The sequence below is a fragment of the Taurulus bubalis genome (genome assembly GCF_910589615.1).
Source record: "Taurulus bubalis genome assembly, chromosome: 1".
Lineage (NCBI taxonomy): Eukaryota > Metazoa > Chordata > Actinopteri > Perciformes > Cottidae > Taurulus > Taurulus bubalis.
Genome location: NC_136589.1, coordinates 21,737,922 through 21,762,094, shown reverse-complemented (window position 1 = coordinate 21,762,094; position 24,173 = coordinate 21,737,922). Strand labels below are relative to the sequence as shown.

At 42.9% G+C, this 24,173-nt stretch overlaps 2 protein-coding genes across 3 annotated transcripts; both read right to left on the bottom strand.

Moving 5' to 3' along the window:
- Positions 1-1,427: 1,427 nt before the first annotated feature.
- On the bottom strand, positions 1,428-10,637 carry dnajb6a (DnaJ heat shock protein family (Hsp40) member B6a). The gene is made up of 8 exons (XM_079228515.1): positions 10,539-10,637; positions 8,652-8,758; positions 6,143-6,252; positions 5,743-5,808; positions 4,757-4,867; positions 4,501-4,647; positions 4,184-4,394; positions 1,428-1,827 (listed from the first exon to the last, which is right to left on the bottom strand). Exons 2-8 carry the CDS (start codon positions 8,714-8,716, stop codon positions 1,722-1,724), a joined length of 816 nt encoding a protein of 271 aa, XP_079084641.1. The 5' UTR covers positions 8,717-8,758; positions 10,539-10,637; the 3' UTR covers positions 1,428-1,721.
- Positions 10,638-11,834: 1,197 nt separating this feature from the next.
- exoc3 (exocyst complex component 3) lies at positions 11,835-22,549 on the bottom strand. Of its 2 annotated transcripts, none has more exons than XM_079228430.1 (16): positions 22,440-22,549; positions 20,878-21,066; positions 20,086-20,305; positions 19,769-19,941; positions 18,634-18,846; positions 18,018-18,196; positions 17,819-17,935; positions 16,968-17,085; positions 16,030-16,155; positions 15,518-15,618; positions 15,237-15,347; positions 14,811-14,952; positions 14,071-14,193; positions 13,801-13,962; positions 13,025-13,146; positions 11,835-12,197 (listed from the first exon to the last, which is right to left on the bottom strand). In XM_079228430.1, the coding sequence occupies exons 2-16, from the start codon at positions 21,019-21,021 to the stop codon at positions 11,993-11,995; spliced, it is 2,256 nt and encodes a 751-aa protein (XP_079084556.1). In that variant the 5' UTR covers positions 21,022-21,066; positions 22,440-22,549; the 3' UTR covers positions 11,835-11,992. The 2 variants fall into 2 exon arrangements, with proteins under 2 accessions (XP_079084556.1, XP_079084557.1); XM_079228431.1 differs by having other exon boundaries at positions 22,423-22,509.
- Between the last annotated feature and the right edge of the window lie 1,624 nt (positions 22,550-24,173).

Below are 24,173 nucleotides of genomic sequence, written 5' to 3'. Positions count from 1 at the left end.
TTAGAAGTTTAAATATGCAGATGAGGCATTTTCTGATGGTGACTTTTGGTGAAATCTACAGACGCAAACAGCCAAAGTAATAAAATAAACACCTGAATGTGTATTTTGGAAGTTTTATTTCCTCTAGGCCTCATGATCACGGTTGAAATTCTCAAATCTACTTTTTCAACCTTCAAATCATCGTTGAGTCAGTGGTGGACATCAGAAAAGCAATTTGTCATTCTTTATAACAAATTGCCAATGATTTGGCACGTACATGCAAATAATTATGAACAATCGTCTGCTGTTTCCTACGTCATCAACTGCACTGATCAGACTGCATTAGACTGGTTTTCTCTTTAATTGGCGAAACGAAGCCACAACGTAGACTCAAAAGCCACAATGTGGCAACTGTGGCTCACTGGCAAACAGGGTCGTCCTTCAATCAGAAGATTTGCGGTTTATTCCCCGGCTCTGCTAGAACATGTCGATGTGTTCTTGGGCAAGACACTTAACCCCAAATAGCTCCTGTAGCTGTGCCTATGATGTGGGAATGTTAGATATTCCTGATGGGCAGGTGGTACCTTAGTCCCTCCCATCAGAACGCCCTGTGTACTTGTATGGCTAAAGCACTAAACGTGGAAGCAAGCCGTGAATCTGAGCTCTTCATCTGCTTATTAATATTTCATTCCTATCCAACTGTTTGTCACATTGTTCTGCTGTGTATATGAAATAGTGATTCAGGACGCATTTCTAACAGACCTGTCGAGTGAACTCTGGTCCCACCCCCACGATACTTGAAGGACGTCTCATGACTCGTTTCACTGCCGAATAACAGAGCGGAGAACAGACCGGTTTTTCGCATCCTGAAAACAGGATGAAACTCAAGATTTATTGAATTACAAAGTACACAAATTTCCTTCTATGTCCATATATCATTTATAGAATGCCTTCCATTTGTGCATCATAATGCAGCTTTAACATTAAGACTCAACATCAACAAGTGTACATGCAGAATTAAATAAACAAAGAAAAAAAACACATTTGTTATTAGAACATATAAAATTGCATAACTCATCCTACCAGCATTGTATTTTTTTTTTTTTTATATATATAAAAAAGGAATTATTACTAAGAAGGGGTTAGACAAGCAGTAAACAGGAGGGGACGGGAAGGGGGATGCTTCTGTCATTTTTACCCACATAAAAAAAAAAAAAAAAAAAAAAAAAAAAAAAATCAAATGCAAGACTTTTCTTTTTTTAACCATTCAGATGAAAAAGCAAAAGTCATGCTATTCTTTCTGAACGCAGTGTCAGTGTGTGTGTGTCGTAACACAGACTGAGTGGAGTGCATAACGGAAGGTGTGTAGGGGTGCGGGGGGGGTCATATACATCAGAGCAATACTGTGGTCCCAAACACTGAAACAATAACACCACCCTGAGCCAAAATATAAGGACAGCTCCAATTCTGAAATACATTAACAAAAATGCATAGAAAAGTCTGCGTCCAAATTTTGGGATTCGAACCTTTGATGAACAAATGAGTCAGCAGGGAGAGAGAGGACATGAGGGGAAATAAACACAAACTAAAGTATGTACATCCAAACAACAGGAGAGCACTATTATTACATTATTGTTGTTTTTTTTCTTCTCTTCCTCCTCCTCCTCCTTCCGAAGCTCAAGTTTGTTGCTCTGTTTGTGCTGAGGTAACGCTTCTCCAGCAGGGGGCGCTCTCCGCCTTCCTCACTTGTGTTCCAGTCGCAGCAGCTGCTCCTTGCCGTTAATGGTTAGTGACCGCAGCTGCCCTTCCTCCTCCACCTCCACCCGCTCCTGGCCGTTCTCCACGATCCTGAGGGGTCAAACCACATGTTACTCAATTGGCCCAAACGCTGCTGATTAGAGCTGATCCATCCCATGAAGAGACCTTTATTAGGATAAAGGTCTCTATTGAGCTCTATGTTCCGAAGTCAGAGCCACAGTGAGTCACTGCTGTAGAACAGCTGGACCCTTCTCACTGTGAAATACACATCCTCTATCAATGTGGACATTTATTAGATGATATAAGATCGCTGTCGGACTATAAACACTGACAGCGTGGCAGAGGTGGGACATTCTGAAGTTGATCATGTCAAGACATGTTTGATACACCGGCTGCTTTTACTACTTTATAGTATGTAGTATATTATTTGTGTGTGACTTGCAGTGGTTTTAGAACACATACGTGTTGTCAAATTGGTAAATGTGTTTGCTAACACTTGTGTCCCCCCCCCTTCGCAATGAATTTTTAAAAAGCCAAAATATTCTTCATGTGTTCTTAAGTGGTGTGTGTGTGTGTTCAACTACTTCCAACTGGATCGTGCCATAGAGCAGTCATTCCCAAACAGTGGTCCTTAGTGTTTTATTGGACATTTATATCTGTAGTTCAGCTTTAAGCCACATGAGGGAGCCTGAAGATTCATATTATTCTGATAATGGTAGTCTCCGTATTACATTGAATTTCTTTTGAAAGGCACGCATACATACAGTTTATTTTTATCGATGCCTGTTAGCATGTTTTGGTCTCATTTATTGAGTGTTTAACATGTCAATAACAAATGAACAAAACAAAGTTGTAATTTCAGATGGCTGTCTCTTTGACATGGCTGGTTTACACCCATTCAAGATCACATAAGTGTGTGTGTTTATTTACACAAACATTTTCTCCTCTCACGATTTATAGACAAGACCTTTTGTGAATACGGTCGCAATGTAAACATGTTTAGGAAACACTGCCATAGACTGTATATAAAGATGGACATCTCCACTTCCTCCAGCTGTACAGTACAATAGTATTACATTACGATAGTATTAGGGCATGCCCATGCCGATGTGTCCTTGGGCAAGACACTTAACCCCAAATTGACAGTGTATGAATGTTAGTTAGTCCTGATGGGCTAGTGAAACCTTAGGCCCTCCCACCAGTGTATGAATATGTGAGATGACAAGTAGTGTGAAAGCGCTTTGAGTGGTCGGAAGACTAGAAAAGCTACAAGACCATTTACAATACAGGAGCTTCCATTTTGCGTTACGGCAAGAGAGACAGATACAAGATGTAAGAACATACATTATTGTGACGACAACTACTGAAGAAGACAGAAACCATCTTTGGAAAAAATGCATTTGAAGTGTCCTTTAAATTGTTCTTATTGTGGCCCATGTCCCAACCTCTAACATGGAGGGGGCGGGGTTTATTACCTATACTCTGCAGCCAGTCACCAGGGGGCGGTGGAGACGTTTTGGCTTACTTTTTGAGGAGCTGTCATCTCCATCTTTATATTCAGTTTATGGTTCATGCACAATGTTTCCTGTTTTATTAGACATATTTAGAACACGTTTTATTTCCTTTGTTCATAATGATGATGATGTAAGTTCTAATTTACAGTCTTCACTTCAGACATGAGCTGAGTTACAGGTCTGAACCAGGCGGCAACCTCCTGTTCTGTCGAGTGAAGCCGATGCAGAAGTGTCTTAAAACCTGAATTCTCTACTGACCACCACGGGGCGACTCCTCTGGTTGTATAGAAGTCTATATAAAATAACTCTACTTGTCTCTTGATTTATTCCCTCAGTAAACATTGTAAACATGATGTCTCAATCTCTAGATTCAAGTGTTCTTCAATACAGCATGATGTTCATTTAGTAAATTTTGCTCATTTAGAGTCAAACAGAACATCAGAACATAAAGCAGAGTATGCTTTAGGGCGGGGCTACAAGGTGATTGATAGGTCGCTGATGCTACCAGAGACGTACGTACGTGACACATACATACCACACATACGCCACTTCCAAATATGGTCACTTCTGCTTATCAGTTGCAAAATAGCAAAGATGGCGAAGGCAAAATTCAGCTTTGACAAAAACACATTCAGTTGTTCATGCAGCTGAGGACATTCTTAAAATTCCACAACCTAATGTTCTGAATGAGTGTAGACCAGCTGTTCTCTTAACTCTTGATCTGTGAAAGGCCCGAAACCACAGGATTTGTTGCATATGTATTACAAAATGCTTAGAAAATTGTGAAAATACTAATATATTGAATGGACGGCAGCTACACTGTGGAGTCCTTTGGTTTGTATGTCAACGATACCGGATGGATCCTTAGTTTCCCTCCAGGGTAAACGTGTGTCTACTACTGATGATGATGATGTCATTCCGCCGGTGTCTACCTTTTAGTGGTGATCTTCCTGCCGTTGATGATCTTGGAGGAGGTGGACACGGAGCGGAAGTTGCCCATGCCTCCTCCTCCACCTCCAAAGGAGGAGGAGGAGAAAGAGGTGAAGCCTCCGCCTCCCAGGCTGGCCATGGGTGCCATGTGACCCATGTGGCCCATGTGACCCATGTGACCCATGTGACTCATGGAGCCGAAAGAGCCGAAGCCTAGGATAAACAGGGCAGAGAGAGAGAGAGAGAGAGAGAGAGAGAGTCATTTAAACTGGTGACAGTGGTGTGGTGATATTTACTGAATCATCGGTGCCGGTCTTACCTGGGTCAAAAGGAGAGAAGCCCGCACCAAAGGGGGGAAACCCAACAAAGCCCCCGAAAAATGTGCCGCCCGCCCGATTGCGATTCGGCCGACTTTGGTGCCGCCGGCCACTGCCAAAGAACGGATCATCACTAAATGGGTCTGTACCTGAGGGGACAGGACGGAAAGTATCAAAGTATTATTAAAAACTGGTGCAGAAAAAAAAAAAAAAAAAAAATGAGGATTGGTCTGAAACGCACCATAGAGGACGACTTACCAAAAAAGTCTGCAAACGGGTCATTGCCTCCGAAGAATTCCCTGAAGACGTCGTCTGGGTTGCGGAATGTGAACTGTTCGTGGAAATGGTCTCCGTTGTGGAAGTGTCCCCCTGAGACGTGAAGCAAACCAAAATATTAACAATCACCACCATCCCAGACGCGTCATCTGTTCCATCCCCTAACTATGCTTCTGTTAAGCAACCGACTGTGGGACTGGAACCCCACTCTACTGGTCTTGGATTGTCCGGTCAGACTAGTCTCGTTCTGCACTCATGCTGTCTGGACGCCGATCACGTGATCAGGTCAGCAGGAGACGAGCTACTTAACGCCGGCAGCACCGGAGCTCACGGCGAACGTACGGAGGTTCCCTCGAGTTACATCATGATGCGTTCATGCTCTCGTGAGATTGAGACTTGGGCAGAGGTTATTTGTGACGTTATCATGATGTGTTCAAAGGTAATCTTCTAAAATGGTTTGAAGAGGCTTAAACAAGCAATATACAATGTATATTATGACCTGATTAACTTCCTAAACAGCTTATAATATACATTTTTAAAGCTAAAAATGCAATCTTTTATTTCCTAATCATTTTAAAGTGTGTGATTATATATACATAACCACTATAGATGACTATAATAAAATAAAAGGATAATATTTAGAATATTTCATTGTCTACACTGAAATAGTTTTTCTGGACAGTGGTGAAAACAAAAGGCTTGTATACCAACAGCTATAGCAAAACAAAACAACAAAAATGATACACATCTGCCGACAGCAGCAAAAAAACTGCTTTGGGCTCATCTCGAAAAGTAATAAAAACAAAAAAACACGACTGACTCTCCACGCTGCAGAGGCTCCTTTCAGTGGCAGAGAACACACTCCTTTAGTGGACGGGGAAAAACACCCACTTTCAGTCTCCCACCCACAAAAATACATGATGTAGGTTTATGGTAAGTTTTGAGTGTGTCTAAACAGGAGCACTGACCTCTTCCTCCGTTGGTCCCCGTCAGTCCCTCTTTGCCGTAGCGATCATATATGGTCCTCTTGTTGGCTGGAGGAGGAAAGGGAAAACGCTCAGAGTGGATCCGCAACAAAGAGAAGAAAGTCAGACACATGAGGCCGAGAGGAGGAGGAACTCCTCAGCTCCCCTCAGACCGAGCTCCACTTCCTGTCGACCTTGTTCACACCCGTCAGCGCCTTTCGTCTCGGGGGTGGGTGGGGGGGTGAGGTTTAGTTAAGGGTTAAGGTTTGTTTATTGAGTCTCTAGTCACTGTATGAGTCTCTAGTCACCGTCTGCGTCTCTAGTCACCGTGACGCATTCTACTATCAGGTGTAAACACCGCTGGTGTCTGGGGCGTGTCTGCGGACCGAGTCGTGATACAAACCATCTGACAGGACTTCATAGGCCTCCGACAGCTCCTTGAACTTTATCTCGGCGTCCTCCTTGTTCTCTGGGTTTTTATCAGGGTGCCACCTCAACGCCAGCTTCCTGTAGCTACAGGAGGACAGAGGGAAGACGGTGATTAATAACCCCGACTGAAGAGATAACGTACTGTGCTTTTATCTAGTCTTCATGATACTGCTGCTGACTAATGGTAAACAGCAATCAGCCGTGTTCTGTCCCACACTGTACATTCTTATGGACATTGGTTCTTTTTCAGTTCCTTTTTTTTAATTTGTGTTTGTTTAAAGCTACCCAAGTATATTACTACAGTAGATGGAGTTTAGAGGATCAAACAGCTGTGGATGTAATATTATTATCAGTTTAAGTGAACACTATATTTAGAATATTTTCACTGCTTTATTTTGCTGTCAGACAGATCTTTATGACGAGAACTGAAGCTGCTCTCTTCTCCATTCACAAAAACAGGATTTTTACCTCACAGAACACTGGCGTTGCTGGTCTACCACTGCCTCCATACATTAGTCTGTGTGTTGTTGTGTGACTTTGGTGAATCCAAACTTTTAAAAAATCCGGACCCTTTAAAACACCAAAGTCGCACAACAATACAAACTAACCGATTGAGGTGGCAGTAGACCAGCAAGCAATCTAAAAATGCTGCTTTTGTCAGTGGAGTCTTGTTGCTTTGAAGAGAGCTGGGATATAACAGCTTCAGTTCCCCATAAGAAAGTTCTGGTAAAGCAGTGAACATATTCTAAATAAAGCGTACACTTAAACTGATATTGTAGGATGCAAAGGGGATCAAACGTTGTTCCTAAATATGTACACCGGGTGGCGCTGTTCTGTGTTCCTGGGATTATCTATATATGCAATTAGAACACGATTGATGGCAGGTGCTGGACCCCGGAAAGGGCAAAGGGTTTTGACCGCTTCGACGGTACTTTTGGGCTTAGAGCAACAAAGCGTTATTAGTCGGAATCCAGGGGCCATATGAATGTTCATCCACGGCATAAAAGAATAAACACGACTTATTCATTACAACGTGTCTGTGGATTACTGAATCAAGTCAAAGGAACGCAAAGTGATCGAGGCACAGCAGGAGCGCGTCAGCCAGATCTATTTGGAGGAAAAAGCACCTCAGTAGCCCAGGACTGGGCTCCTTTAATAGACATTTTTAATAGTCTAAAATACGTCCAGCAGTATACTACTTTTCCCCTGTGCTGTCTGTTTCTATAAACTCCATGTACTATAGTAAAACACCGACTTTGGAGAAGAACCTCATGCAAGCACAACTTAAAACATCCAAACTATCCATTTAATATCTTATGACTTGTATAAATTGTGTCGAACATCATTCAACTATCAAATTAAAATATTGATGTTTCCATTAAAATGTTCCTTTTAGATGTAAATGAAACAGCATTTCACATATGTACACCTTAGTTCTTGCCAAAGGTATTCAGTGGTTTAGATGAAACAATGCAATCTTTTGAATTGCTCCATGTACCGCACTGTATTTTGCAATTCCAATGCAAACTTCTTTTTTTTTTAACCAAAAAAAACGTAATACACAACTTTTTAAAGTTTTCTTCCTTCAATTTATTTATTCATATACTACATTTATAACTTTAGAATCTCAGAGAATATTCAAGTTATTTATTTTCTGAGAATATTAACCTCAGTATTTATTTTTTTGTACACCTACAATGGCACTAAAACACTGTCGTACAATCCAGAATGTCCAGATATACATGTATAAATCATTCACTGAGCAATACGGTTTATTGTGTACATTGCAAATGTTTATTGTGTATATTGTAAATGTGCAGCTCACTACGCTTTTGGGGAGTTTTTCCTGAACCGATGTGAGGTCCCGGAACAGAGGATGTCGTATGTGTACAGATTGTAAAGCCCTCTGACGATATTTGTAATTCCGGGCTATACAAAATGTATTAAATTGGACCTGCTGAAGTTAAAAGATGAACGAAGAAGCACAAAATAAGCATCAATCGCTCTGCAAATTAAGATCAAACTCTTTCCCCGGTTCCAGCGAAACGTTCAGCGCTCTCCGTCCGTTGGACGTCGGCTCTTAATGCCGGTTCAAGCTGATGGAACGCGCCGGCAAGCAGTATCATTACGACAGATGTCCCCTCACAGGCCAAACTCTACGAGACTCACTCCCAAAATCAGATATGGTGGAGTTGGCTCTGCTCTCAAGTGGAGTTTGCATGAAGCTGAAGGTGAGCAGCGTGAAGCTTAAATCTCAGTTCCACCACTCGGCTGCTGCAGTGCTCTGTACACTTTACAAACGAGTCCCTTCCAAATGCAGATTGATCACTCTGTTAGTGGGAGCACCCTCAGTGGCAGTGTTGTTAACAGAGCTCTGTAGAGCGCTGACTATAGAGAGCCATTGATTAGCTGTATAGCAGCGTGCTGCATTCGGGGGGACAAGATGTCTGCTGAAGTGTTTCAGAGGCGTTTCACAAACTCACGCTTTCTTTATGTCATCGGCGGACGATTCTCTCCGTACTCCTAAAACCTGGTAGTACTCCACCATGATGAGTGGGCGACGGGAGAAACTTCTGTGAGCCCGGGGAACCTGAAAGAACAAGGGGTGTAGAATATACATAATAAATCATGTACATATCATTAAAACAAATCAACATATTGGATAAGAGCAAAAATTAGACCCAAAAACACTCAAAGTTAAGTTAACCGAGCATCATTTTAGATTAATGCACAGGAAAATGTGAACGCGCATGCATTTACCATTGTGCAAGAATTATATCTTTAAAAAATATATTTTGTTAATATTGTGTAATACTGGTTTTGAAAATAAAGTACCACCATCCCTGTAATATGTATTATGAAGTGGTTTTGTGAATAGTATCCTAATAAAGTTGTATGTAAACAGTGAAGAAAAAAAAGACAATAAATAACCTGCACATTCCTACATTAATATTGACCTCCAATTATTATTATTTTCTAATTAGTATATTATTTAAGTTTTATACTGTCACATTTTGGTTAATACATCAAATGACTCCCATATAAAAATAAATAAGGAAGTAAATTAAATAAATATGTATAAAAAAATATGAGTGTTCCTACACTACCATGCACCTCCCATTAAACTGTGGCTTTGGGGTCAAAAGGTTAGAGCCTTGGCTCATGATCTCTTCTAGCTGAAGGCAGTGTCTTCTTATCACAGATTGACGTGTCCGTGAGCTGTGAGAGGAGCCGTCTGCTCAGATGGCTTCATTCGAACACATGGTTCTGTGTTCGACAAAGAGCTGCTTTGTGGCTGCTGCTGGAGAACCAGCCTGTGGCTCACTGAGTCGTCTCCACTGGTCTCCAGCAGCCAAGAGGACGGAGGCTTCAGGACAATGAGGACATTCAAGGACTTCTTGTGGAGGAGTGCAATGACTTTCTTATTAGTATATATATATATATACATATATATACATATATATACATATACATATACATATACACATATACACACACACACACACTAATGCTAATAGTTATACAAACAGATCCATACACACACCGACACACAGTATTTACGTCACTGTAGACAGTACACACTAACTGACACTGGTCCTGTTAGCAGAACTCAATGAGGACATACGCAGTTAGTGAAGTTGAAATGACGTGTGATGACGTCAACTCTTTGTATGTGCTGACTGTTCATGACACCATCAACCCAACAGCAGCTCCTCAGAACGCGCGTGAAGTTACTTTAGGACCAATAATTATTATACAAGCCGGACTGTGCACTGAATGTCAGTAATAAAATAGAGCCAACTAGAGAAGAAGAAAAAGAAAGGGAATTCATCAAAGTCCGAAATCATAGATAAATAGATGTTACGCGATCATATGCTGCTCGGAGCACAATGGAACCTCCGTGCTTGTGAGCAACAACTGAGCCGGCTGTGTTTCACCGCTTCACGGCATCACTCCGAGGTGAACACGGCGTCCGCGGGAAGACGTGGGACCGTGGACGCGAAGCTCGCGGACCGTGGACGCGACGCTCGCGAACCGTGGACGCTCGCTTCAAGGCTTAGCTGAATGTACTTAACGAGTCCAGTGGTATCGGTGCCGCTAGCTAGCTTGTTTATCTTCTCCGTGACCCCCTGGCTCGCTGCTGCTGCCCGGCACAACATGACCGATCAGGAATGACCAAAGGCGCGGGACGCGGAGAGACCCAGTCCGTCCAACCCAGAGAAGAACCCCCTCACCGGGATGTTTTGTTAGCGGCGGTAGCCCGCTGCTAGCCGCTCTCTGTCTGAGCCCACCGTTAAGCTGGTTGGAGCGCTAGCCGAGCAGCGGCACAACAGCGGTCCGCCGCATCGGTTGCGCTGGCAAACACTCACCCGATTCGAGTCCAACTGTCGGTGATACGCGGACGCGCAGGACGGACGGACGGCCTGTTGTTCAGAAAGCTAAACAGGTTCGGGTTTATTGATGTTCAGCAGTCCGCAGGTTCCCAGATTAGACGCAACGTCCTGTTTCTGACTCCATCTTCTTCTTCGTGGTTCAACGGCAGCTTGCATCGTCTATGTTGCATTACTGCCACCTGGTGTTGAGTTAGTTAACTGCTACAGTGCCCGGATGTTCCCTCCATGGCCTTTCCCTCTGATTTTGAAAGTCTTAACACACAAGTGTCGGTTTTCTTTGTATCGACAGCTTGTTGGGATAGTTTAAAATTAAAGAGTAACGAATAATGTAACATTAAGGCTGAGTATAGGTTGGTACATTTCACATACATAAAAGAACATTCTCAGACTCAAAATTCTCAGATATTTCTCGAGTTGAATTCAATTTGTACATATATTAACCCTGATGACAAAGAACATACAATCAAATGATGTTCTGAAGCCCCCGATAAAAGGTATTGAACCTATCGATGTCAGTTTTTTTCATTTATTTTTTTACATATGATTTATTCAAATTTCATATCTCATCTGATTAACATATACTTTTTGCACATCCATGGACACCTGAATGTCTGTTTGTTCAGTGTTCAATAGAGACAGCACGAGTACCACGGACAGTTCCAGCTAATGGCTCTCACATCCATGGCCGTCCCAGGATCAGCACCTTGGACAGCAGTGGTGTTGATGTACCCTCATCGTAGTGGTGACGAGGAAATAATGTGCTGTATGTGAGACTCTCATTCTTTCTCCGCAGCAATGATCATCGACGTCCATCTTGTGAATACACCTGCATAGGTTGCACATTTTGTCTCATGACAAATTGACCACGGCAGATTGTTTCGATGACAACTAGTAATGTCCATTTTAGAAAAATGCAACAATGACTCAGATTTACTGACAAATGCACTGATTAACGGGATGCATCATGTCTGACCTAGTTTGATACAGAAGGTTTCCTCTTCGCTGTTAGAGAGGTGGCAGAATGTTTTGTTTTTGCAAATTGAACTTCTAACTGGGACTCCGGTGCTCGGAGATACGACCACTTTTGCCCATAGGGTCGCCAGAATCAACAGAAAATGAAAAGCTCCTCATGGCAGCTTTTACTGTGACATCTGCAATACAAGTCAAAGTACAGTAGTCACGGAGAAGAAACACATCCTGTGATGCTTCAATCTCGAAATAATCGTACCACACAATATTACAACTATTATTGTATTATTTTATTGACGCAGATGTGATCAGGGTGACAATGAAAACAGCAAAAAAAAAAGGGTGGGGACAGAAAACACAGCAAGCTGCATGAAACAGATGAAAATAACCGAGTGTCTGGAAACAGAACCTTGCTTATGTTATCGTGTCTGAAAGTGGAAACAGTGTCGTGGCTTTTGCCTTCATTTAAGCAGCTTTGCAGTCGCCATGGAGGTCATGGTATTCATGGTCGTCATGGTCATGGTGGGCACCGTGATGTCTTTGAAGATGGGCTGCGTGAGACCAGAGTAGGATACTTTGTTCTCGCTGAGGGTCCCGATGATCATCTGGCGCATCTCCCTGCTTGCGTCACCGCGCACCGCCAGCAGCGCCTGGATGTGTTCCTCCCTGTGGAGAGACCTCATTGTTACCGCATCGGCAGCAACCTGCTCTGGGATTACCTCCCAATGGGCAGAGTGGAACGTTTATATAGAAACTCATCTAAGGCACTTAGAAGATTGCTGTAATTAATAGCATTCCAATGGCTGCATTCCATTTAGGTGTGCCAGTTTATGGCCCTGGTACTGGGAATGCTGAACGCCTGTCAGACTAATGCTACGTTCACAACAAAAGCGTTACGAATTTTCGCAGTTTACTCGCTTGACTTTGTGGTTAATTCGCTTTGCTTTTTCGCGGCGGAAAGGAGAGCGCGGCTTATGTCCGTGGCTTTACTCCGTGAAAACAGTTACTATTTCCGCCATCCACCATAGAAATAACCACTAGTTCTGCTTTATACTTGTTGTGGAGGTCCCACAAATGTCGGAACATCAAACGCCCTCGTGTCTGGGTTCATAATATTATCCGTAGGCGCACACAGCTCCAGGAACAGCGTCTGAATGACGGACGCTTCCAGCGCTACTTCAGGCGGACCAGTAGCAGTTTGATTCAGCAACGGCAGTGATGACGGGCAGAGCATCTCAACGCTTATTGATTTCGCAACACGCCAGTCGCGCCTGTGCATTGACTTTGCATGCAATCTACTCGCGCGAATAATTCATAACGCTTTTGGTGTGACCGCAGCATAACGCAACGTGAGCCAATGAGTGCAAAACCGCTGTAACACAATTCTCCACACTGGCCCTTTAATGTGCCAGAGTCCAGACCTCAATCCAAGCAGCGGCTATCGCTGCAGAGCCAGATGTGTGAGCCAGATGTGAGTGTGTGTTTGTGTGTACCTGATGTCAGGATACTTGGACACCAGAGTGGTGACCTCCAGGAACAGCAGCGTGGGGTCAGTCAGCTTGAACACTTCCGCGATGGCAGCGATGGCACCACAGAGCCGGTCTGTGTCTTCACCCTACACCAAACAATCAACCCGTCATTACGACGGCAATGGTTTCACCAGGTCTACTCTGACCGGGCCGTGTGCACCCTGAATCTATTTTGACAGCTATTGGTTGACAGATTTGTTAAACTCAACAGATTCATTGTTATTTATAAAGATGATCCGATATAATTTCCCCCCTTACCCCCAAAAACACAACTTAGACGGTTAGGAAATAAAATATATTTTATCAATTAAAAATCTTGGCATTTGTAGTGTTAATGATGTATTATGAGCTGCTTGGAGCCAGTTAGGAAGTTTAACAGCTCAGAATTCCTTCAGACAACTATATTTAGTTGAGTTTCTTACCAAAAATGTCATTTTACAAGATTATATTGAAACACATCATGATAACGTTATTAATTTACCGTTGCCCACTATGAACGCATCATAATGCCACTCAATGCAACCTGCGTTAATGCTAGCTGTTAGCTCTGGTATTTAGCCAAGAGTGCTGCCCACTGCCTGCTAACAGCGAACCTTCACTCCTCCTGAGGTCCATTTTTTTTTTAACACAAATTTGTAACATATTAGAAAATAGGATGCACAAGGTGTGTATAACTAGTCCTGCTGGTGCTGGAAGCTAACAGTGTTGCAGGATATAGAAACCGTGACACATGGACTCACAGCGGCCAGCTTCCTGAAGAGGAACTTGAACTGATCCGCCTCTTTGATCATCCTCTCAGCTCCCTCCCTCCTCTCATCTGCGTTCTTAAAGGTGATCCTCTTCTGCATCACTGCTTTGATGTATTCCACCACCACCCTGCGCAGGGCCTCGCTCGTCATCTCCTGCACACACCACATATAACACATCAATCACGGTGCAGGGCTCATAGTCCGCTGTGGGACGGGGAGATCGTGATCATTCAAGAACAGGGTGTTGTGCTCCCGTCCTACCTGATTGAAGGGTTTCTTGATCTTGTTGAAGTCATTGAAGTAATCCTCCACGGTCACACAGATTGTGTCCACAGCGTGAGAGCCGGTCACCCACTTCCTGGTCAGCAGCTCATTCAGGTGATGCTGGTCAATGCAATGTCAAAATCAAAGCAATCAAATGCACTGGAGCATTTTATTGTGCATCAATTTCCTTAATTAGTTTTTCTCCTTTTTACTGCCAATTTAAATGAAAAGTTAAAAAGGCACTTGATCTTTCTTTAGTCCATTTATGGTAAATGGGTAATGGACTGTACTTGTGCAGTGCTTTAACACAACATGTCAGTCACCCATTCACACACTGATGGTAGGGGCTACCATGCAAGGTGCCACTTTTACACTGTAGTGACACAGTTTCGGACAGAAGCACGTTTAATTAACTTGTATTAATCAAGTAGTCCACCGTCAGTGTTTGTTTTGGGTCTTTTTTTAATTCATGACAAAATATGAAAACAATTTTTTCATAACTTAATAATCATCAGATGACACACATGTAATGATGTCAATGTACTTGACATCATTACATGGTAATGGTAAAAAAAACTGGTTCTAACACTCAACCACTTATAGTGAGCCGACGTGATCAGTCAGAGGTTCCACTGTACCTTTTAAAAGGAGATGTGTTATTACTTTGTAGCAAATGTTTGCAAAAACCTTAAATACTTTACTCTGTGGCATTAACGTGGACAATATGTCTTGCTTACCTCGAGGTCTAGGAAGACTTCGTCCAACAGGAACTGGCATCCCTCCTTGGCCACCTCGTTGAGGGTCCTCTCTATGGCAGCATCACTGTCAGTGGGCTCCGACGACTGAGAGTACTTCCTCTTCAGACTGTTGATGGACTCTCTGAGGATCACAACGTCACCCATTACAATATGGAACCCCACGCTAATCCTCTTCACTGTCTGGCGACTACCGAAGCGACCCATGTCAATTCTGATAGCAAGCCGACTAGCTTCCATTAAAACAAGTTTGAGGGAAATGAAGAAGCTCTAGACATCTTAACGCTGATTGGCCAAGACTCGACAAGTCACATCAAATATGTTTTATTTGGGAAGATCACGACCTCAGCTTTTCTCCGTGTCTCAGAAATGCCGGCAGGCTAGTTGCTCTAGAAAACAGAATCTTACTTGAATGTCTGGCAGTTGTTGATGATGGCTATCATGTACTGTACATAACACTGAGGCAGCTGTCTGTCTCTCAGGTGCTCCTCTTTGTAGGTCACCGCCTCCTCTCTGTACCTACACAACCACACATTCGCACACGTTAGTAATTGCTGCAGTTTGTTCTCTTGACCGGTGTTTACATAGAACCAATATTGTGTGTGTGTGGTGAAATGAAGCCAGGCAACTTAAATGCCAGCTTTAAGAGACCCTTAGCACATCAGAAAGAAAGTATGGAAACAGATTACCTGATGAGGAAAGTGTTCATCTGTTTCAGACAGAGCTTCAGAACCTGCTCTTTGAAATCTCCATCAATCTGCGCAGCGACCTGCAGGTTCTGCTCAAACATCTGATGAAGAGTGGAAGGAACATGCATTGAAAGTGTATTCTGTACCTCATTTACAGTTTGGACCTCAGATGGATCCAATTGTATTGTCTGTATATCAATTAATTCTCCTTTTAAGAAAGTCCATCCATCACCTGGGTGAAAACATGTATATAAGACGTATGTAACAGAGTTGCTTTTCAGCAGAGGCCAGAAAGTCAGCTCACATGGTGACACTAACACTGTGAGTGGGTGGGGAAAACTATGCCTCTCAGCAAGACCCACAGTCTGTTGAATCTGAAACCCCTTCAGGGTAAGTCAATGAATGCTGTTTGAGGGACCCTTCTGAATATCTCCTCATTCCTGTTCAGGGTCAAGAACGGTCAGAAGTGGCTGTGTGTGTGCGCGTGTGGTTGTACGTCATGTGTGTGTTACCTGAAAGACGATGGCGGGCAGTGTGGTCTGGTAGTAGCCGTCTTGGTCCGCCTCGGGCTCCGTTTCTTTCTGCCAGTCCTTCTTGTCCGTCTCCAGGGCTTTCCGCAGCCAGCCTGTTATATTAGACTGAAGATATGACGAGTCAACCAGAGAGCCTGGCGCATCGTTTCTGTGTCACTGTAACCTGGTTCACTTTGATCCATGACGACACGTTTGTGTTTGTATATTTGACACTTAAGCAGCCACAAATAGCTCCCTGATAAAAAGCACTATTTACACAACTAGGGATCATACGCAGATGGACGATTTGTTTTCTGATATTTTAGAAACAAGGAGGCGTTAAAATCTTCATTTGACTAAATATTGTGCAGCCAAATCAAACCTTTTACAGGAAATTTCACCTTGGTTTCTTTCTAATGCTTTTAATACTTGACTAGTTCCTTCACACGGCTGGTACAAAGGCAATAAAGTAGTCCATGAATATGAGTTCAGATAACTACAATCCTTCCTGGTCATAGTGGAGGTTGGTTTATGGTTTTTGTCAGTTACACCTACAGTCTATGTTCATATCTCTGGGTTTCACTCGTTGTCTTTTTAATTCTTCAGTTCGTTTTGTTTGTTCACCCTCTGGCGTTTACAGGATAATGCCTCCGTTCATTTATCGGTTAGTATAAACAAAGCTTTATAATTCCTGTTAAAATTCCCATGAAACTGCGAGCAGAGTGCTATTTGATGACGCGTACTTATGTGTTTCCTGTACAAACAGTACATGTACGAGGCAGACATCATTGCATTGCTGCTGGTGAAGGAGGGACGTGGGCTTGGAGCGTCGGGCCAAATGCTGGCGTACAGGTATCAGCGTAATACGTAAGTGACACAAAAAAATTACGTGAACACCCAATTTGATTTGTGGGAGCCTCAACGTGTGTGGTGCGTACCGTGAACGTCTGGACGTATTTGCTGAGCAGCTCGTCCACCACGTCTTGAGGGAGCAGAGGCTCCAGCTGGTTGATGTCGCACTCTGAATAGAGCTCTGAATGACCCATCATCTCCTCACTGAAACACACACAAGGATTTACTAAAAATCTGTTCCCTGTAGGGTGAAGACACAGACCGGCTCTGTGGTGCCATCGCTGCCATCGCGGAAGTGTTCAAGCCGACTGACCCCACGCTGCTGTTCCTGGAGGTCACCACTCTGGTGTCCAGTTGAACTGCTGTGGGAGCCGGGTGGACTGGTGGTGACGATGGAAATTTAATCCAAGTGTACAAATACCCATTTGTTCTACCACTTGATTGGTTAAACTGCTCTCAGGTGAGTTTTCAAGTTAAGAACGACAGTGCTGCTGAATGTAACAATGAAGGGTAAATAAATAAAAACAGGAATCAGTAGTCCCAGAACGAGAGAAAAGCAATGTACTGCTGTGTGCCTGTGAATACTATATGTCTCTGTCTTTTATTATTGTTTTATTGATCTGGTAAGCGTTGACAAGTTAACTTTTTCACAGCGTAGTATTTGCACTCTGCGTAAAAGCGCTCATAACAAAAACAGTTAAAAAAAACATATTGACGTGCAAATTAATTGCCTCAAAGTTCTCCACCTGTTTACTCATTACCAAACACCACATATAGAGGTTACCATGGAGATGTCTAAAACCAAGTGATTGCGTGTCACTCCTCGTCCCAAATGATTGAGGAGGAGGTCCACTTGTTGAATCAGTTGCAACACCCAATGACAGCAAGTTTCCCCTGAGTGCTATTGACAAAGAAAGGGACAGACAGGGTGTGTTACCTCTTATATGTGTTGAGGACCCAGGTCAGCATGGATACGATCTCATTAGCCTCCAAGTCCTCAGAGGCCAGTTCTTTGACACGAGAGGACACAGCATTGTGGTAGAGGCCGAAAAACCTGAGAGAGAGAGAGAGAGATCTTCTGAATGCATAATCTTGTGTTTAGGACCCGTTCAAGGCTCAGCACATGTGTCCGTTACCTGTTGAAAGTGTCATAGTGCTGGGGGAAGCACTGCACCATGAGGTTCTTCACAATGATGAGGTCATCCAGAACATATTTCCTGGTTATTTCTAGAAGACGAACCAGCCACATTTTGTCAGCCTCTCTTGTCACAGACTGGGTGCCCTCTATACGGGTGCCGACTGTACCCTCCAACACCTGCAACAGATCAAAGAAAAGAAAACAGCTCTTAATGCGGTAAAAGTAATTTTCTATGCAAAAAGGTTATTATGGAAAACGTTAAAAATGCAATAAAATAAATGAAAAGGTCAAAGCTTCACTATTGAGAGTTCAATTGTGCGTACGTTTGCCAAAGACACATCGGTTTGTCAGTCAGCCATGTTTTTGTTGATGTTTGGCATCCCTGTGTTGTTCGGAGCAAAACATAAGAGTTGAAACCTCCTGGGGATAATATGTTCCCCAAGTAGCCTCCATATGGTCTCATATTTGGATGTAGATCATTCAAGACTAGTCCCGACTGTTGTGATACATGTTGTGTCCACCTCAAAGAGTACAAAGAGATAATCTACTTTATTCTAATTGTCAGAGTAATATTCTTACTAATTTAGGGAATATCACTCTTGATCCTTCATCACCTCAAACATCTTGTCCTTCCACCGTTTGGGTCTCCCAGGTGGGATGAAGCCTGTCTGCTTCTTGCGGTCCACCATGCGCCGATCGATCTTCTCCTCCCGCTCAATGATGCGAACCACTGACACCAGCATAGTGGGGTCACGGCGGACCGTGACCATGGCCCTCTGCAGCACCATCCATAACTGCTTGGCCAGCTCGTCGGACAGCTCTTGGACCTGGAAGAGCAGACAGAATAAGACTGAAAGCCGGCTGCCCTGGAGCTTGGATGCATGTCGCCACATCAGAACTAAAAACCTCTTTGATAAAATACAAATGTAGAGAGGCAAACAAGCTTTAGCTCCAGACTAAATAAAACAAAATAATCATAGAACATATGGATATTAGTAAATGAGCAAATGAGCTGCTGATAATGTCCCCCTGTCAGACAAATTAACAAACGTTGTGTTGTTTGGTCTCAATCTAGTAAACCATAAGCCTTGTAGCAGACAAGTTGAACATGATAGTGTCTGCACTCAAGTCAGGATTAGATCAGTTTTGGTTGATTTTGCTTTTAATAGCCGACACCCATTAACCGGTGACTAACCGGCTCTGCTGACTTGAGTCAGGTTTCTACTCGCTACAGTGGAGCCAGCATGAGCCAGCGTGAGCTGCGGGTGTCAGAAACATAGCAGCTTGCGCATTGAGGATCCACAAATCGGTCGTGGCGCCTGGTCGTGCACCTCTGAATGTTTTGTAACTCGAGCTTTTCAGACATGACCAATAAAAGCACTATTAACATGTCTGAGGATTTTACAAAGGTGAACAACTCTTTTATAAAATGTAGTCTTAAAAGTCTACATCTGAGTACATATTTGCCAAATCAAATTATTTACAGGATAATTCCCGCATTTCAAAGTGTTATTCATTTAGAGGTGCTGAAATTTAAATGTCTTGCCTTTTTTTCCTGTTGCATTTAGATCAGGTCATCTTTAATAGTGCTCCAATTGATGGATAGCAGCTTTTATCACACCGTGATTTGTTAATTTCTTATATCAATTGATAATTAGCGAATGTAAAGCAGTATTGTGTAATGCCCGGGCCACACTGCAGCGCGGCTGCATGTCAGCTGTCAGCAAAAACTCCGTCAGTCAAACTTACGTCTTCGAAGTAAATGGAGATGAGGTTCATGTCGCTCGTGTTCTTGCTGTCCATGCGGTACTGCTCGTACATGAGGTCGTCCCGGGAACACTCCAGCTCCATGAGCTTCCTGTGGGCCTGCAGCAGCTCGGCCTGCTCTATCAGCAGCGTCGTCCCCGACACAATCTGTGGCACTGTACGCGCAGCAAAAGACACAAAGACACACACAGCACTAAGAGTGAGAGTCAAACTTCAAAGAAGCCTGTTTGGGGATACTGTCTGGGGGCAGGGACACATTATCGCCGACATCATTTGAGGTCGGATCAAACTAAGCTTACCTGAGAAAATGTTTTTGAGGTTTTCAACAGCGGAGGCTAGCTGACTGTGTTGAACGACGGCGTCCTTGACGTCTTTCAGGTTCTCTATGGTGTTGATGCTCTGCCGCCAGTCTTTGCTCACGTCAGCCAGTGAGCCCTGGATGTCTTTGACGTCCAGCAGAGCGCTGTGCAGCTGGGTGAGTCCGGTGCGAACGCCGTCCAGCTGGGACTGGATTGCTGCCTGAAGGAAGAAACCGTTCTTATGAGGGCTGGGGAGACAAGAAGTGGCTTTTGGTATTTGTTTTGGGTTAATTCATTGTTATATTAAATCAAGAATTGAAAAGATATGTTTTTTTATCGTAAACAGTTGTTAATTAATCGGTTTATTGAAAAGATACTTGTTAGATTAATTGCTTAAAATAGAAATGTTAGATGCAGCCCCAATTGTTATAATAATTATTATTATTAGTGTCCCTGTAACTTACAGAAGTTAGTGTTATTTTGCTTTGTGTCAACGAATAATATTGGGGGTTGGGGGCACTAAGATGGAGCTTAAATAAACTGTTTACTTTGACATTCAAGTTTTCCTGGTATTTCTGATCTCTTCTTAGAACCCTTTAACACGACAGACGATGATGATTGTAACTGTACAAACCTAATTCATTAGCAGGTATCAATTACATTTTTGATTGCTCTATAAATAGCCTTTGTGCTGAAGCATTTACTCAATTGAGGATTGTCGAGGAATTGCTGCTTTTTTATTTCATAAAATCAGATGGAGGGCAAAACTGAAATATGCCGTCAACACATCACCTTCAGCCTGGCTTCCACGGAGGCCTTCTTGCGAGCCTCTCGTCTTCTGTACTGCTCCACTTTGTCCAGCTGGTCGGACCTCTGCAGCATCCCTGCCACTCGCTGCACCGCCGTGGCAACCGCCTCCCGACTCGTCTCCTCCATGGCGTGGCTCAGTTGTGTAATGTATCCAAAGGCTTAATACAAACACTGAAAGAAAAAAGCTCTCATTTCATTATATAAAAAATGTCACAACAGCTTGTTCTCTACTGAGACACAACTATCCATATTATGTGGCTATTTACACACCCATCCTGTAACAATAAGAGTCCCATCAATATAGAATAATTAGATTCAGCCTGTCACAGGTTTATAACAGTGTTGTGAGCCTTTGAAATACACAGAAAACAGCAGTTTCACTGCAATGAGAAGAAGAGAGTCGGTTCAAACAATAAATAACTGAACAGCAAAAATATCCCAGGTGGAGCCGACCTCTGTGTCTGAAAACTGGAACGTTACCTATATAAACTTCAGTATTTGATTTATACTGAAGACTAATTCGTGTCCTCAAAGGCCACATCAATGTCCTTTCCTCCACAGTAAATATGGGACACTGTACAATGTGGTGGAAATTGTATTTAGAAGGCATTATTCTTAAACGTGTGGATCATGTAGTGAGGTCAGTTCGCCCAGACTGAACTGGGCCATCTTGGAATGATAGCAGGGGTATCTTTCTATCGTATGGATACTTCTGTTTTCTTTCTTCGGGCTATCACTTTTCTTTCTCAGGGCCGCGACCAAGCGGCAGGCGCCAGCTGGACGGGGCCTGACTCCTGTCTGCACACGGATGGCAGTGTGGGGGGAGGGGAAAGGGGAGAGGGCAAACATTTCAAAGAATAACTGTTGATGTATAAAACTCATGTGAACTATTTTTTCCGGGTCAGACCTCCGAACCATTTGTGGGGAAGAGCACTGCCCATTCAATTGAATTATTTCCAAGTTTCTGTTTAATAAATGCTTAAAGACATTTGAGTGTTTCATGTCGCATTTGTTTTCTCTAAAGGAGATTGAGGAGGTTAATTAATTTCCATTACATACAACAGAAATGGTACAGCCTTTAAGGGAGAGTCTTTAAGGGACAGTCCTTCTTTAAGAGAGAGTCTTTAAATAGTCTTTGAGGGACAGCCTTTAAGGGACAACCTTTCTCAACACGTCTTGGAGCTATTTACCTGTCAAACATGGCTCCCTAGCATTAGCACAGGTTAGTATTGATTCCCGTTAGCGAGCTAACACGCTACCAGTAGTAACGTAATGACAGCTAGCGGTTATCTTGCTAACGTTAGCGTAGTTTTGTATGTAGACAGCTGGTACACAGCAGACAGACAAACATGATGTGTATGTCATGTGTCATATGATGTCAAATAATACAATTAGCTAAACATACTAATAAACTCACATTTCCCGAGCTCGAATACATTTAGCGTCAGTAGCGTAAATTAAGCTAGCACCGGACGAGGAAAGGCTAACATTAGCTCAAAGCCTGTGCAAGCAGCTCTCCATACATACCCCAGAAGCAGTATTACCTCAGGCACTCAGGGGAGGACGACACGCATTACTACAAAGACAACAGCGATATCTCCGACGGAGTTTTGTTGTTGTTGTGGTGGTGGTGGTTCCACTTCCTCATTCGAGCTCAGCCTCAGCCAATGACCAGAGACCTTTAAAGACAGAGTCGCGTTATTTCCGGTCACTCCAACGACCCTTCTTCTTTTTCTTGACAGCAAGGCGGCTCACGGAGCCTCTCAATAGTTCAGTTGACTATTATCTGTCGATGTTATGTTGCAGCTCCGCTGATTTTTGATTGATGGATATGGGCCAGCAATGTTGCAAGTAGAATAGTAGGATTATACAACTGCATTATAACTAAAGGTAGCGATTGACACGTGTTGTTGTTCTTGTGTCGCATAAATAAGATGATAAATGATATATGATAATTGTATATTGGATTTGTGCAAAGACTCGCACACCTGCAGTACTTAAGGCATTTTAGGCTGCATCAGAGAATGGTTCTGGTATCGGAACAACTCTGAACTCAAACTTACGATAAACGATTCATATTTAATTTGTCATATTTCAATTAAATAGAAGGTCAGTGGGAGTTTATATTGAATCACTCTTCAATCCCTTAATTCCACAGGGGATAAGTAATAGTGTGTGAGTTGTGATTACTTGTTCTGAAGTGAAGAGGGCCAGCTGAGGCAAGACTCCATCCCTCTGGTCTTCACCTCTGGGTAGAAGTGATATCTGGCCACCAGGATGCTGTGCAGGTTGGATATCGTGCCTCCTTCAGTAAATGGTAAATGTTATTAATGGCTTCTGACCAACGCACTTTAACACTAATGTCATCATTCACACCCACTCATACACTCATACAATTTAGGGTTAGGTGTAAGTGTCTTGCACAAGTACACATCCATATTATATGGACCAGCAGAGATTATTTATGGAAATGGTCCCTAATGTAAATAAACTAAACTATCAATATTAATCATGGCGTTTGTTTTTGGAAGTGCAAATGTGATATTTGAATATGATTACCTTGCATATTATTTTGCTATGATCTCTAGTTAATGATACCCCTTTTAATAGCAGATCACTGCACAGAGACGTGTCAAAAATTAGACAATATTTCTCAGGCTCCTTCTGTCCTGTCTGAAAGTCACACAGATGACTTTAGTCTTTAAGGTTACTTTAGTCATTAAACATTGCAACCTTAGATTAAAAGATGTCAAAAGGCAGGTAGCGGCTAGGGACTAGGTCCCAGACTGTTGTTAATGTTTGTTAACAGCAGTCACAACTGTTGCTTTCCCTTCATTCTGATCCCACTGTTCCCCTGGGATCCTACGTTGTACATAAGAACAACAAGGTCATCGTCCATTTTTCTTAAATACCCTTTTTATACCCACCCCTATTGATTTCATTATCTAGTCCAACTCCCCACACTCCACATGACAAGATACATGGCCCATGTGCTGGCTGTTTGCGTCCGCTTCCCATCTCTCTATGCAAAATCCCAAAATATGAAAATTGCATACTTAACATAATGGACTCGCTAAAAGTAATAAGTTATAGAATAGAATACTTTATTGTCATTGTCACAAAAAACAACGAAAAACAGTTTAGTAGCTTACAGTAAAGACAAACATTAAAAACAACCATAGAAACATTCACATCACAAGTAGACAGATAAATAAGTGGATCATCATAAAGTGCATGTGCCATTGAATATTGTTCAGCAGTTAGTGCTACTGCTATAG